This window comes from Aspergillus glaucus, assembly GCF_001890805.1.
Source record: "Aspergillus glaucus CBS 516.65 unplaced genomic scaffold ASPGLscaffold_31, whole genome shotgun sequence".
Classification (NCBI taxonomy): domain Eukaryota; kingdom Fungi; phylum Ascomycota; class Eurotiomycetes; order Eurotiales; family Aspergillaceae; genus Aspergillus; species Aspergillus glaucus.
This window is the reverse complement of record NW_019170483.1, coordinates 1-13,311: the sequence shown is the minus strand read 5'-3', so window position 1 is coordinate 13,311 and position 13,311 is coordinate 1. Positions and strand designations below refer to the sequence as shown.

Genomic DNA, 13,311 nt, shown 5'->3' with positions numbered 1-13,311 from the left:
AAGAGTAATAACTCAATTCCTGTACTAAAACCAAGTATTCGTCAAACATGGGACTCATAATGAAGTAAAGAATCATGCACCAGATTTGTCCGCTTTTGAATGCTTCTCCAGACGCCAATCCAACACCAACTCAAACAAATGGGAATATGCCAGTCCGACCAATGCAGTAGAAATAACAAAGAAAATGGGAATAATGAACGCTCATCCAACCGGAAGAATATCACCAACTCCGAACAAGATGTAAAAGTAAATGAAAAAAAAAAAAAAAAAAAAAAAAACAGACAGAAAAGGATAGAGATAGACGCATTATTGAGAATCCGAGCTGGGTTGCTTGGAATGCGTCCTGCGGTTCGAAACTTCCCAGAGGAATCGCCGACGCTTTTGGTCGTCCATGTCAAAAGACGATTGCTCACTGGGGCTGGGGGTCCCTGGCCGGGAGGAGAGGGCAGCACTGGACTTCATCTTCCTCAAGTTCTTGGACATTCCGGAATCGCCCAGCTTGCGAAGCTCACGAGTCAGACGTTCCAAAGTAGAGCCACCCCTCTTAGAGTTGGGCGACGGAGGCAGCGGCTTGTCCAGATCTTCCGCAGTGGGACCACTGCTGACAGAGGACATGGGCTTGTGCGCCGAGACAAAGCTGATGCCAGAGTCCACCTTGCGACCCCTGCGGAATTCATCTTCACCCAGGCTTGCTGGGCCGGTGACTGCGGTGCACTCATCGATGATTTCGTTGGCGAGGCGCAGGTACTTGTCAAGTGCTTCGCGGATGACGGTCCAGTTGTTGGTTTCGCCTTCGCGCGCGCCTTGCATCATCAGTTTCTCCAGGATTTGCTTGCCGTTGGTGTCGACGGCAGTGATGTAGCGGAAGAAACCATCCCGTTGCGCCTTGAGGGTCTTGGTAGAAAGCTGAGGGGTAGGGGTGACGGTGAACTCAGTGACGGGAGGGAAGAGAGTGTTGAGCAAGGCAATGCAGTTGGCCTTGTTGTAGGGCTCGCTCAGGAGCATTTCGTTAAGCAAGGTCCAACGACGCAAGCCAATGTAGACCTGACTGTAAAGCGACTCCGCCCTGCGGATCTTGACATTCATTGACTCGATCCACGACAGAGTCGCGGGCCTGGTCTCCTTCAACTCCGCCTGACTGTTGGGAGTATCGGTCTCGACACCCAGACGACGCAGGGTCGCAGCAACTTCCTTTCTCCGGCGGCTGTCGAGGTCCTTGAGGTAGTCCAGCGCAGTCAAGGCCTGAGGGAAGTCCACCTCGTCCAAAACGGGAGCGAAGCAGCGACGCAGGAAGCTTGTGATGAAGCTAGGAGGAAGCGAGCAAGGCTGGGTGGGGAGACGCGAGATCTGGTGGGACAGTTGAGCGCGGAGTTCGGCGGCCGCGTCCCATGACGACGGGTTTTGGTTTTGGGCGGAGGAGATAGAAAGGTTGGAGGAACCGGAGGAACGGTTGGAGCGGGAGGTTTCGTTGGCGTAACGAGTCGGGTTGGAGTTCAAAGCGTACATAGTTCGCAGAGGAATCTCGTAGGTGCCGGGGTAGCGAAGACAGTGATCCAAGATCCAAGTCAAGGCCGAGCCATCGGGGGCACCGAGGATTTCTTCCGCGTGCGCCATTGTGTGTAGTGTGGTGTGGGTATATGAGACAGCAGAAAGAGTAAAGACAGGAAAGTAATCACAGCTCTATGGTTCACAAAATGTGAAAAGAAAAGCAGGCGAGGGGTGTTTATATGAAGAAAAAAGGATTCCAAATCCGCCACACAAGAGGGAGGATGTACGACTGTGATGGCAATGCAGCCCGACCAAAAACAACCAAAAAAAAAAAAAAAAGAAAATAGAGAAGGCTGCAATCCGGGAAATTTAAGTACGAAAAAGTCACAGGCTGGCCTTTTTCCAAATTCAATAGATCGATGAGTCGCGTGGAACGTGAGGAGTCTCCATCCGACACGAGGATGTGGAATGGATGGTCAGGAAGAGATTCCGGCGTAAGACTGGGGACCGGGACTCTGGGATGCCAGCGGATGATTTGCTCTATATCCACAAGAGCGGGAAAAGAATCGATAGTTGGAATTTTCAAATGAAAGAAGAAAAAAAAAAGTAATAGTAACTCTTATGGGGGGGGGGGAGATCGAGTCGAAGCCACGAAATAATATCAAAGAAAAAGAAAAACAACGAGAGATGATAGATCACCGACCTGGGTGTCAAGTCAATTTGAGTAGTAGTTGCGTAGTTGCACCGAGTCGTACAACTAAAATGAACAATGATATAATAAATAACGAATGACCACTGCTATCAAAACGAGTGAAATCTGTACCAAGTATTTTCTTCTGAAGACACAAACAATGCTGGGATGCTGGGATGATATAAATTTTTATTTCTCTCAGAGCGGCGGCCCGTAATGCGGCGTACCGTAATATTACTCGGCCGGGGCTGGACCGTCCCAGGTCCATAGTATTCTCCACTTATTTCCCTCGCCTTCGGGTGTCTTGTGGGGCGTTCCAGTTTCCTGGTGGCCAATAAAATAATTTGGGTGTCTTGATTCGTTTCCCGGTCGGGGTTCCCATCCCGTATTTTCCTCAGCGTATCCAGACAGATGATCTATCACATCTACGCTCCAGTGTACTGGTAGAATCGTAGATTATATCTATAATCGGTGCAATAGTATATTGAGACACAAGTACGGTTCGATGTGTGTACACATATGTGTGTGTGTGGTGACGCAGTGAGGGGTGTCGGGTCTTTTGTCCCTCCGCGTAACTCTTCCGGCTGTAAAGTTAATCGCACATGACCTGCTGATTGGTTGGGGATTTTCGTGCCGACACCCTGCACAAGGAACTTCTCCCTGTGCATACTACGTACATGCGATTATGCTACAGATCCTGTCAAACTACAGATACACTGCAGCCATCCTTGTGTCTATCACGTACTTTTGCCCTGTACCTGTATCTGCTGTACTTTGATCACAAAGACCGTCAAAATTTTTTTTTTTTTTTTTTTTTTTTTTTTTTTTTAAACAGAATACAAGTCCTGGATGCAGTGGGGCAGTGGGAACGCGCAATGTTTGGGTGACGCCCGTTGAACCCGATCTTTGCTATGTGTCCATATCCGAAGATGAACATCCGCCATACTCAATCTAGACAACCTCACGGCTAGACTCAGCTTCGTCTGGTCAGAGACACTCTCTGCCGAATATTAACCACCGCAATGGCCAACGACGATCTCGTCTACAGGTCCTCCTGGTTTGTGGATTACTCATTGACCACCGGTTCAGCCGGCCTCGTGGTAATTGATGTGTCGTACTCGTATCAACTGCGGATACACAATAATTGGAATTAATAGATTGAGACATAAGACATACAGAACATTTTTATACTTGTAGACATGTGTCTTTAAATTTGTAAGTGGTCTAATGTCCGCAGTACGGAGTAGACACTCACAGAATCCTACCGAATGATCGCCCACCTAGTCGCAGATGTTACCGCATCTGGTAAATAAACACTCTACACATAAGGTTCAACGGTAGCTGGTCTGCGACGGCGTCGAGGTTGTTTTCGTCTGTTTCTCTGTTTTGGTTAGTCTGCGGTATTCTAAATGGTATCGCTATGTATGGAGTACTACCGAGTACTATTCTTATGTTATTACCCCAGGGGTTCTACTATAATAGCTCGGTTCGGAGTTCTGCCTTCGGACGTGCTTGACTAAATGTGTTCTGTTCTCCGTTCTTCGTACGGAGTGCAACTAATAGTTAATATGCTCCTAGATATTATGTATGATGACAATTGACAAGCTCATCCAAATTATTGCTTACTCTCTTAGTGCCAATTTTAATAATTATACTCTGCTCATTATGCACCCCGAATATGGACTTCGGTCACATGACTCAGTGTCGATGTCAAGATCACCTGTTCGGCCTATCAGCACTTGACAGATGAAACTAGATGGCGCTGCTGAGTGTACAAGTATGGAGTCTGCGTAATGACATTGTCGCTGCCAATGGATGTTTTCCTATTGGTACGGAGTACTCCGGTGCTTCGGTTCGGTGCTTGGATTTGCCATCTGATCGATACCTCAGGCAGTCAGTTTCTGGTAAGGCCACATCCCCTAGTTAACTACATACGGAGTACGAAGTAAATCCCCCTTTTCAAGCAACCACAACAAACACTTTTCACTATCAAAAGGCCAAATTTCTGAAACACACATTACACTTTGATGCGCTACGAGATACGCTTAATCTCCTTGTCCTTATGAACTCAAAATCACCCTAGTATGCAGACAGGGAGATCAGGGAGATCCTTATCCTTATTCCTCATCGACGGACTAACTACGGAGTATAACCTAATTTTAAAGGGGGAGGTCTCATCGTAAAGCGACCATTGTTGATTGCTTTTGTGCATGAGGCTCTAGACCCCTTTTGTTCGATTGGCCTTATCAATCGGTTACTACCGAGTAGGAATACGAATAGGGGATGGAGAGAATATGACCCGGTTCTTGTAGGTGTATTAGTGTAGAGCGATAATCTTTAGTGTGTAGTATGCAAGTGCTCGAGTCGAGGAATTACGAGAGGTGGATGCAGATGCAGATAGGTACTCCTCAAAAGGAGCAAGACCCCAAGATCCTCATGTACGAAAGTACGAAGTATAGAGTAGGCTTGAAAATCAGACCAGATGTTGATTATCCGGTAGATTATATGGGAAGGTTAAAGTTGCATGAGGGTGAAGATTCGCATGGTCATAGGATCTCTGTATAATTGGAAGGTTCAATGGACTGTGTATATATCTCTAATACCAAAGGTGAGAACCAGGTTGGCTCGATGCTTAAACACGGCGCATTAATAAAGTAGAGCAAGAACTTGACTTTTAGAAGCAAGGTTCTTGCTAGCTAATACCCTGTTCTTGCTTCTGGTAAGGATCTCAATATTACCATTAAAATTTCCGGACAGCGACATTCAAGGGGAATTGCGCCTGAAAGGAAGCATCACAGAGTCGGTGAGCAAGTCTGAAAGGGCATCCTTGACTGGGCCCGACATGGGGGTCGCGTCACCGCCCTTCAGAAAGACATATAGCAGGCTAATTACCCGATTGTCTCCCGGATAGAATGCCTTTCTTGCATGGATTCCCCCGATCTCCTGCATGAGATGCCTCTGCGCAGACCATCAATGAGCCTCCTCCCGTAGCTCCAGCATTGTAGTGAAGTTTATGTCATTGTTTGAGGGGTTGAGCAGGAGCAGTCAATGCCAAAATTTGCAGCTTTATGAGTCTTATCCTTTGCATCAAACAACTTTGCATCTGCTTCTTTTCTTCGAAGACGGCTTAGATAGCAGCGTTCGGCCTTCAGTTTGGAGTTCTCTTGGAATGCACGACGCAGTAGCAGTCTTTGAAGTCATGGAACCGATGTATATTTTATATTTGCAATAACTGTCCATTTGGCGAGGGTAGTCTCTAAGTAGAGGACTGATGAGTGGGATCTCGACGTGAGTCTCGCCATAGCTATAATGATAACTAACGAAGTACTTGACGATACCATAAAAGAATGAGTATTCACGCGCAAATGTCCTGGGTATAGCCATCGTTGATGATATGCATGTAACTGGAAAGTCACTTAGACTCTGGATGTATATTGACTATCTCCCAGGCTTCGCAACATTATGGAAGAGCTTCCCCTTAATTTAGGCATCCTCAGATACTTCCAATTGCAATGTTAGCTGGTTTTTTAGGCTTGAGTATGTGGTATGTAGGTATTTACTGATGAATAAGTTCTAATACTTGCTTGTCGATGCTCTGCTGCCGCTTTTGACTTGGATGAGAAGGACGATGACAGGAAATGACGCCTGATTGTCATATTTCTTTGCATCTCCAATGGAAACAAGGTAGCTCAAAATTGCATTTCGTCGTACCCACGCTGTCGATTTGTTTGGAACATCCCTACGTCCCCAATGTTCGATGTCATCTCGGATATCAGATGTCTGGTCAGGTCTATCCAGGATGCTGCAATCTCTAGAAGGGCTGTTATTCAGACCTATTTAAGCAGCATTATGAGTTTCATATACTCAGGCAGTTTATGTCACCTGGCATCATTCTCGTGTATCTTGTGTCTTCGCAACATAGTGAAACCGAGAAAACTCAATCGATTTGAGAAAGCTAGGCGTCCTCAGAGGTTTGCTTGGTTTGATTGCGGACGTAGCCACGAGCTGACTTCCTGTCCACACGACAGCAATGGGATCACATCACATTTCTTGAGACAACGTTGTTGGTATACGAGCACAGTCTCTATCGCTCGCCTGTTGCTACCGTCATATGCACAACGCCTTGCAAATGCAGGAGCATCTGATACCAACAAGAACTGTTTGGGCCCGATTTTATTCCATGTGGCAATACCAGCAAATTGCGTAAATGGCCACTGCGTTTGCCAGGTAATCTTTGCGCAGGAATATCTGGTATACCTCCCACAGGTACAGTCGCTCGTAGACATATGCTACGATGCTTCAATCTGCATGCAAATAGGAAATTGCCCTTGGTCCATCTTGAGGATTAGGGTGAAGCGGGCTTTAGAATGAATATATGTTCAACGCAACTAAGAGTAACAAGACAAATGCTTACCATATCCCGCTTATATTATCCAGACTATCATCAAAGTAGTTGCTGAAGACTCAGCATTGGATGTATACTGATGAAACCGTGTTAATAAGGTCAAGATGGAGGCTGTCGGAAGACCACATCAATAGGGCAAGGACCCAGTTCGTGTCCAGTTATCGCAAGTCATCTCAGTCTTCTCATCATACACTGCACAATTCGTTCAGCATAATCACATCTTGCGCCCAACTAAGCCTTCGAACATTTTCGTATATTGCTGCGACCCGCGTATATAAATGCAACGGGAGAGCCGGTCCTTTCGCGATGGTGCTCAAGATTTAGAAGATTTCCACGTCATTAGATAACCGTGATGACAAGGAAAATGCTAGGTCCATCGAGATATATATCGATTGCGTTGCAAAGCCCGTATGCCTCCATTAAAGTCGTTTCGTATAAGTAGCTTGTCACTCTCGCCGGGCCCAAAGCTTTGCTGGCTTTCTTCATAGGAATACGACGACAATTTCAAATATCTGGCACCTCTTGCGAGATGACAATGCAAAATCGAGAGGAAGGACAGTCGACAGGCTGTACCAAATTCTCCGAATTTGACCTGAAGAGGGCTCGTACGGTGTGAGCCGCAATTTGGGAGCGGGGGTTAGGATATGAGTGCCCGTTCTTCTACCGTTCTGCGGTTTATATGGTATGGGAGTTACTGTTATGAATAACTCGCGATCGACAGTTTATACGTTAGAGGCCGTATGGGCACTCTATAAGGTAGGTCACATGCTTTTTGAAGCATCTGACACCACCGCTTCGAGGCGCTGGAGGAAGAAATCCCGGAGTTCGATCCCATTGGGACCTATGGTGTTTTTCTTATTTACCACTGGTAAAAGCTGGTCGTCCTGGACGATCGCTCGTTTTTCCCATGGGTCCCCGTGGACGAAGCTATATACTATACGCCAGTCTATAACGGAAGTTATTAGCAGAAGTCAAACTGGGCAGGGCGATTGGCAGTACTTACTTCTCATCAGTATCCCGCCCTGGAGATGGAGAAGTTGGTGAAAAGATGACAGTCGATGGGAGGTTATTCTATCTTGACGGATGAGGGGTAGCGATGGCGGATGCTTGCAGGTGTTTCTCATTGAGAACTGAAGCGCAGAAGAGACAGATTTAGAAGGTAGTAAGTTTAAAAGAGAAAGTACCTTTCTGTTTGCTAGGAACTTGTTCCTGGGATATATATTCACTACGAACACTGATATTGAATATACGATATGTGGGTAGCCATGCATATCAATCGGAAAGGGAAGAAAATACATTCCTATCAAATGAAACTGGAGAAATTTGTGAATGGGTTAAATCCAGAAGGACTTCTGTTGTTGTGGTTGTTCGGATAGACATGTCAATGACCAAAGTGTATACTTTGAAAGTAACCATGAAGCTGAATACTACCTCTTGGCCCATGTCTAAGATATATCGAATTTCTCAGGTGATTTTGGCTGTTGGTTCAATAATGAATAGTTTTTATGCCATGAATCAATGCCTAAGCAGATCTAGGAATGTAGGACGGGAATGATTGTCAACCTGAAAATTCTAAGAATACACCAGCTTTTATTGAAATCAAGTTAAGGGCACATTCGACTATTATATTACACTTATTATTAAGGTAAGTAGGAAACCAACTGAGAGATATCATGAAAATGTCGTCAAAAACCAGCACAATAAAAAAAATAAAAAAAAATAAAAAAATAAAAAAATAAAAAACGCACGCGAGGAATCATTCCTAATCGCGTAAGAAAGGCGTGGGGAGATTTAAGGTATGTGTTGGTGTCAACATAGTCTTAAAGCATGAATTGCCAGACTGAACATGTTCCTTGCCATCCGAATTCCCCCCGATATTATATAACGATGTTACTGCGATCGAGCGCGGTAAGATTAAGTAGTCCGAAGAAATAATAGTATCCGTAACGGTGTCGTTTTATTTGTGACGACTGACCAAATCGGCATTTGGTCCAGACGGTGTTCCCGTCTATAGTAGCCGGACTAGTTCCTTAGACATTGGTCTCCTTGTTGCTTCTCACGCTGGACGAGCGCTGAGAAGAGAAGAAGCCTCGCCGTCTTTGTTCCCGGCCACTGTAGCCGCCGTCATCCCGCTTGAGACTTCCTCCCCAGAAGTAACACAAGGCGGAAAAGAAGAGCAGAACAACTGAGGCCCACATGAAACCGAAAGCCATAGGACCGACCTTGGCGGTTTGACCGTTACGGCTAAAGGCGTTGCGGCCTTGGACGAAGACAGCACTGTTTCTTGTATCAGCAACCGCATCACATCATATCATGGGTTTACTCTTGAGCACTCACGTCATCATAGCGGTAGCTATGGTCTGGAAGGTCAAGGCGATGTAGGCAAACACGCCAGAAACATGGCCAATAACCCGAACGCACATAGCGAAGAATCCCGTAAAGAAGGACAAAACGCCAAAGAACAAGGCGATGAGCATGAACGGAAAGATGAACCGAGAAGTAATGAAGTAGTGGTTGTGGCTTCCAACAGTCAGATTCACCCGCCATCAACAACTTGCCATTGAGGGGCATTGTAGCTTACTTATCAATAAATCGAGACGGGACATTGACATCAGTGCCGAAGTTCCTGTGGCTCGCAGGGTCAAAGGGAAAGTCGGGTGTATTCGATCCACAGTCGTTCTTGCCATCAACAACAGGGCAAAGGTTCCAGAGAGTCCATCGGGATGTCGCCGGAGCGCCTGGGATGTTGCTAGTGGCAGCTTCGAGGAAGTAGATCCTGTTCAGCGGGTTGCTGTTTCTTGTGCCTCCCAGGAATGTGAACCACATCAGCAGAAGGCCGGAGGCCATCCAGAAGAGGCCTGTAAAGCCTAATGCCGCTCCTAGAAGAAGTCAGCTTCTTTAATCCCTTCTGTTTCTTGTGCTTTGTTCGAAGAGTGGTACATACTTCCCAACATTGTATGGTGGTAGCAAGTAGTTCAGTATAACTATCAAAGGTGACAGGAAGCAGACCAATGGTCAATTGCAGGTACTAGTAGCAACTAATAGGAGCAAAGGAAGAGGAGAGAAAAGAAGGAAAAAAAGTTATTAGAGCAGCACGAGGGGGAAAGAAAAGCAAAGGTCAGGGCAGCATGGTGGTATTAAAGCGGATATCCGGAGATCCCGGCGCGGGCCCTCCTTCTGAGGCACGGGAGTAGTGATATAATCGTAAGTGAGGCATCATCATCGTCGCTGTTAGGTTTCCCTTCTGAGTGCTGAGTGGTTCCTCACTCTCGGGGAAGTATGAAGTTTCTTTCTGCTGCTTCGGCTGTCCTATGCCTCCTTGACGTCATCATTGCATTTGGCCGCATTGGGTTTAGTGCCGGAACGTGACCCATGCTAGTCCCGATCGGGCCAACGAGAGCCTCGGTCCATGACGTCTGCTCTGCGGTCATGGCGACTCTGTCTTTTTTTCCTCGTCGAAAGTTTAACCACGGCTCTGACGTTGCACCACTCTAACACTTCAACAGAATTTTTCTGCCTGACTTGGTGCAGGGCTGACCAGGAACGCTGACTCGATGACCTTGGCTCACTACTGCGGGTGTTTCCACCCATCGTCACTGATCGTCAAGCAAAGACTCCTCTAAAGCCCCAGTATCTCATGATCTCCTCGGATGGCCCTTGCACTCGGAGCAATCCTTATTGGGCTGTAACAACGGCATCCTTGCGAAACCTGTTGCCTGAGCGAAACAGGACGAATAACTAGAAGAGAAGGAAGAGATGGATGTCAGGAATAACCAATCTATCAATTGACTGATACACCCATGATTGAGCACCGCCATTGCCATGTGTCCGGATGTTCCTGATTGGAGCATTGACCGGGACGACTTGCCTTGCATTTGACGCTGCATTCCTCGAAATTATCATAAGCCACAGCGCGGTGCACCGATACGGCATACGGAGTAAGGACAAAAAGTGTAGAAAGTAGAGCGCCACCATACCAGTCGAGTTTGATTGGTCAATTCTGTCATAAGGTTAAGTAACACTCAATTCCTTAGTTAACTTTGGCCGGATGAAGGGGATTAGAACCGGAGTGGCTGAGCGGATGCAGACACTTGTACTTAGTGGCGTTGGACTTGACCAGCAGTGCATATGATACAAATATACAAAAAAGGCACCTCAAATTTGAGAATGTGATCCACCTCGGTTTGCGCTTAAGAGACTTCAGGAATCCGGTTCCATGTCCGGCTGTCATTACAGAGTACAATGCATGGGCCATGGCGGTCAGAAGATCCCCGATTCAGGCAACTGATGCCGTTGCCCCGTTTGGGTCTCCACGGAGGCCGTCGCAGGGAGAAATTATCCTCCAAAGCACTTGATACAGTGCGATGATAAATGGACTAACCATGTACTCCGTAGGCATGATAAAGGGCCTTTGAAAAGATCTGATGGTGTTTACAACCAACGTCACTATTGCTAGTAGACCCCAACAAATCGGGCTATTCCGGTCCAGTTCTGTCACCCGGCAACATCGCATCCTTCAGCGCTGCTAGCACGGACGACTCCAATCCCCAATCACCAGTCCACTGATCCATCCGGGTGCCACTTTTGAAGTGTTCCGCCAGGTGATCTGCCCTTGCAGACCAGGTTTGGAAAACAACACCACAGAATCCACACTGACTATGCACATTGTTAGACTCTGTCCGACAGACATCCACGTTGGGAAGTTTAGTGCAGTGGTGGAATTTGCGCAGATGCTGCCAGAGATGGTCTTTGCGGCTGAACGTGCGCTCGGATTGGGGTCTTGTGGCGCAGATGTCGAACTCGTGCAGTTCGATATGGGCCATTGGTGGAGAGGGAGTGTCGCAGAATTTGCATGTTGATTCTGCTTGTCGATCGTTTGTCTGCCAGGTCTCTGCGAGTTTTGGGACGCAGATCCACGACACTAGGGATAAATGCACGCTCTTCTCGTGTCTGTTCCAGTCGTACTTTGTTACGAATGTGTCAGTGCAAAATGTACACTGATATCGACGCTCTTTTTGTGATGATTGGCGCCGCGTCCGTTTCTTTCGAGATCTATTAGATGATCTCCTGGAAAGAAGCGGGAAAGGCATGCTTTCTCCGGAATGATAACTCCATGCGGCACTGTCGGAGGATGCGTAGGAATTTTTACTCCCAACACTAGATGCGGAAGTAACATCGTCTGCGCTATTTTGAAAAATATCATCTCCCGCATGCGAGGTATTCCAGCTTGACCGGGACATATCAGTGGATTTTGATGCGATTGCGTTTTGAATGGTCGATTCAGACACGGGCTCGTCCTCTGGTGGCGATTGCTGCCACCTCTCCAGAGGTGTCAAGGACTCGATCTCACTAGTCGGCATGGGTGAGCCGGCCCGGAAGACCTGGGCTGGTCTGGAGAATTGCATCGTCTGCTTCTGGCGTCTCCGTGCGTTGGTGAACCAATCCGATACCTGCTTCCTGGTGAAGCCAGTCTCACGAGCAAGTTCGACTTTTTGCTCATTAGAGGGATATGGGTATTCCTGATGCTGGTAATACCAGTCCCTCAAAACTTTCGCGCCTTTTCTCGAGAAATTCCGTCTATAAAAGCCGGTATTGCTTTGTGGGTAACTACCTTCATCCTGGGTGTGATCACCCGGTGCCTGTGTCTGGCTAGGCTGTCCTTCCTCTGTCTGCTCCGGAACCCCGTGGAGATGACCAAGGACCGGCGTAACAGTCTCAAACCCTGCCGGCTGGCGTTTCTCTCCCCGGGCGAGGCTGCATTCTCTGAACAATGCAACACAGCTAGAGCACGAGGTAACCGGGTTGGGATTCGCCTGTGTAGTCTGGATAATGAGACATTGTAACCGGTTCGCTCTGCAATGGCTACAGGGTACAGGTGGAAGATATGCGCCGTTCAACCAGAGACTGACATTGGTGAAATCGTTTGGTGTTTCATTGTTGTCGATCTCATGTTCCCCGACGGGAAAGTCGTAACCAATTCTTTGTTCAAAGTCACCAGGGCCTTGGTGTGCTAGAAGTTCAGTAAAGTCGAATGCAAAATCCTCCGTGGAATCTACTTGAAGGTCAAGCCCATTATGGTGATCCAAAGACGCTGTTGGCTCGAGACCTGCCGTCCAGTCAGCCCACGGTATCTCATCGGAGATTGAGAATTGCTCCGTTGTCGGCGTCTCTAGCGCAGTCTGAGTGTAACCGAACGGGGCGAACAGATCATTCAAATGCTCAGAGTCATTTTCCATTGTCATAAAACCATTCCAGCAATACCAGCCGAGAGAAACAAAAGAGGTAGAGAGCGCTGGCAGGTCTTTCGGAGTATGGAAGCGATATGTAGTAGTAGTAGTAGTAGTTGCTATTTTACGTCGGAAAAGTGGCACGTGCGTTGGTCACGTGCCCACAAAGATCCCGGAGCGGAATATACGACGGGCGAAGCGGACTCGCCTATCTAGTAGCTAAGCTAATTTTTATCATACATACTGGCAAAGGCTCTCCCATAGGGGCCCGCCTATGATTATTGGGGCCGCGTTCAGCGGCGCACACATTCTGTGGAGGAAGGTGGGAGGCGAAAAAAAAGGAGGGGGTTAGGAGGAAAGTCATGAAGAGTTTTGAAGTGGAGTTGGTTAGTGCGTGGGGCATATCATGTGGTAAAAGTGAGACCTCTGCAACCATTCATGGAAGTTTCTTGTCCCTGACTTAGAGCGCAGGACCTCATCTACCTGCTGGTCTCCCCATG

At 47.4% G+C, this 13,311-nt stretch overlaps 5 protein-coding genes across 5 annotated transcripts; all 5 read right to left on the bottom strand.

Moving 5' to 3' along the window:
• Nucleotides 1-253: 253 nt before the first annotated feature.
• Nucleotides 254-1,832, bottom strand: ASPGLDRAFT_52632 (uncharacterized protein). Its single transcript, XM_022547802.1, has one exon. It carries the CDS (start codon nucleotides 1,612-1,614, stop codon nucleotides 307-309), a length of 1,308 nt encoding a protein of 435 aa, XP_022396067.1. The 5' UTR covers nucleotides 1,615-1,832; the 3' UTR covers nucleotides 254-306.
• Nucleotides 1,833-6,947: 5,115 nt separating this feature from the next.
• Nucleotides 6,948-8,022, bottom strand: ASPGLDRAFT_1045499 (uncharacterized protein). The gene is made up of 3 exons (XM_022539472.1): nucleotides 7,833-8,022; nucleotides 7,588-7,746; nucleotides 6,948-7,530 (listed from the first exon to the last, which is right to left on the bottom strand). Exons 1-3 carry the CDS (start codon nucleotides 7,849-7,851, stop codon nucleotides 7,346-7,348), a joined length of 363 nt encoding a protein of 120 aa, XP_022396066.1. The 5' UTR covers nucleotides 7,852-8,022; the 3' UTR covers nucleotides 6,948-7,345.
• Nucleotides 8,023-8,423: 401 nt separating this feature from the next.
• Nucleotides 8,424-9,878, bottom strand: ASPGLDRAFT_1045259 (SUR7/PalI family protein). The gene is made up of 4 exons (XM_022539471.1): nucleotides 9,529-9,878; nucleotides 9,166-9,463; nucleotides 8,922-9,104; nucleotides 8,424-8,861 (listed from the first exon to the last, which is right to left on the bottom strand). The coding sequence occupies exons 1-4, from the start codon at nucleotides 9,536-9,538 to the stop codon at nucleotides 8,615-8,617; spliced, it is 738 nt and encodes a 245-aa protein (XP_022396065.1). The 5' UTR covers nucleotides 9,539-9,878; the 3' UTR covers nucleotides 8,424-8,614.
• Nucleotides 9,879-11,059: 1,181 nt separating this feature from the next.
• Nucleotides 11,060-12,820, bottom strand: ASPGLDRAFT_137039 (uncharacterized protein; the record flags this gene model as incomplete). Its single annotated transcript, XM_022541495.1, has 1 exon — nucleotides 11,060-12,820. The coding sequence occupies one exon, from the start codon at nucleotides 12,818-12,820 to the stop codon at nucleotides 11,060-11,062; it is 1,761 nt and encodes a 586-aa protein (XP_022396064.1).
• Nucleotides 12,821-12,902: 82 nt separating this feature from the next.
• On the bottom strand, nucleotides 12,903-13,311 carry ASPGLDRAFT_1045228 (uncharacterized protein). The gene has a single exon (XM_022539470.1). It carries the CDS (start codon nucleotides 13,245-13,247, stop codon nucleotides 13,020-13,022), a length of 228 nt encoding a protein of 75 aa, XP_022396063.1. The 5' UTR covers nucleotides 13,248-13,311; the 3' UTR covers nucleotides 12,903-13,019.

Coding starts and splice junctions, on each gene's coding strand:
- ASPGLDRAFT_1045228 (XM_022539470.1), bottom strand. CDS start 13,247: ATGGTTGCAGAGGTCTCACTTTTACCACATGATATGCCCCACGCACTA.
- ASPGLDRAFT_1045259 (XM_022539471.1), bottom strand. Junction 9,105..9,165: donor CCGTCTCGATTTATTGATAA/GTAAGCTACAAT, acceptor GACTGTTGGAAG/CCACAACCACTACTTCATTA. Junction 8,862..8,921: donor ATAGCTACCGCTATGATGAC/GTGAGTGCTCAA, acceptor TACAAGAAACAG/TGCTGTCTTCGTCCAAGGCC.
- ASPGLDRAFT_52632 (XM_022547802.1), bottom strand. CDS start 1,614: ATGGCGCACGCGGAAGAAATCCTCGGTGCCCCCGATGGCTCGGCCTTG.
- ASPGLDRAFT_1045499 (XM_022539472.1), bottom strand. Junction 7,531..7,587: donor GGGCGGGATACTGATGAGAA/GTAAGTACTGCC, acceptor CTTCCGTTATAG/ACTGGCGTATAGTATATAGC.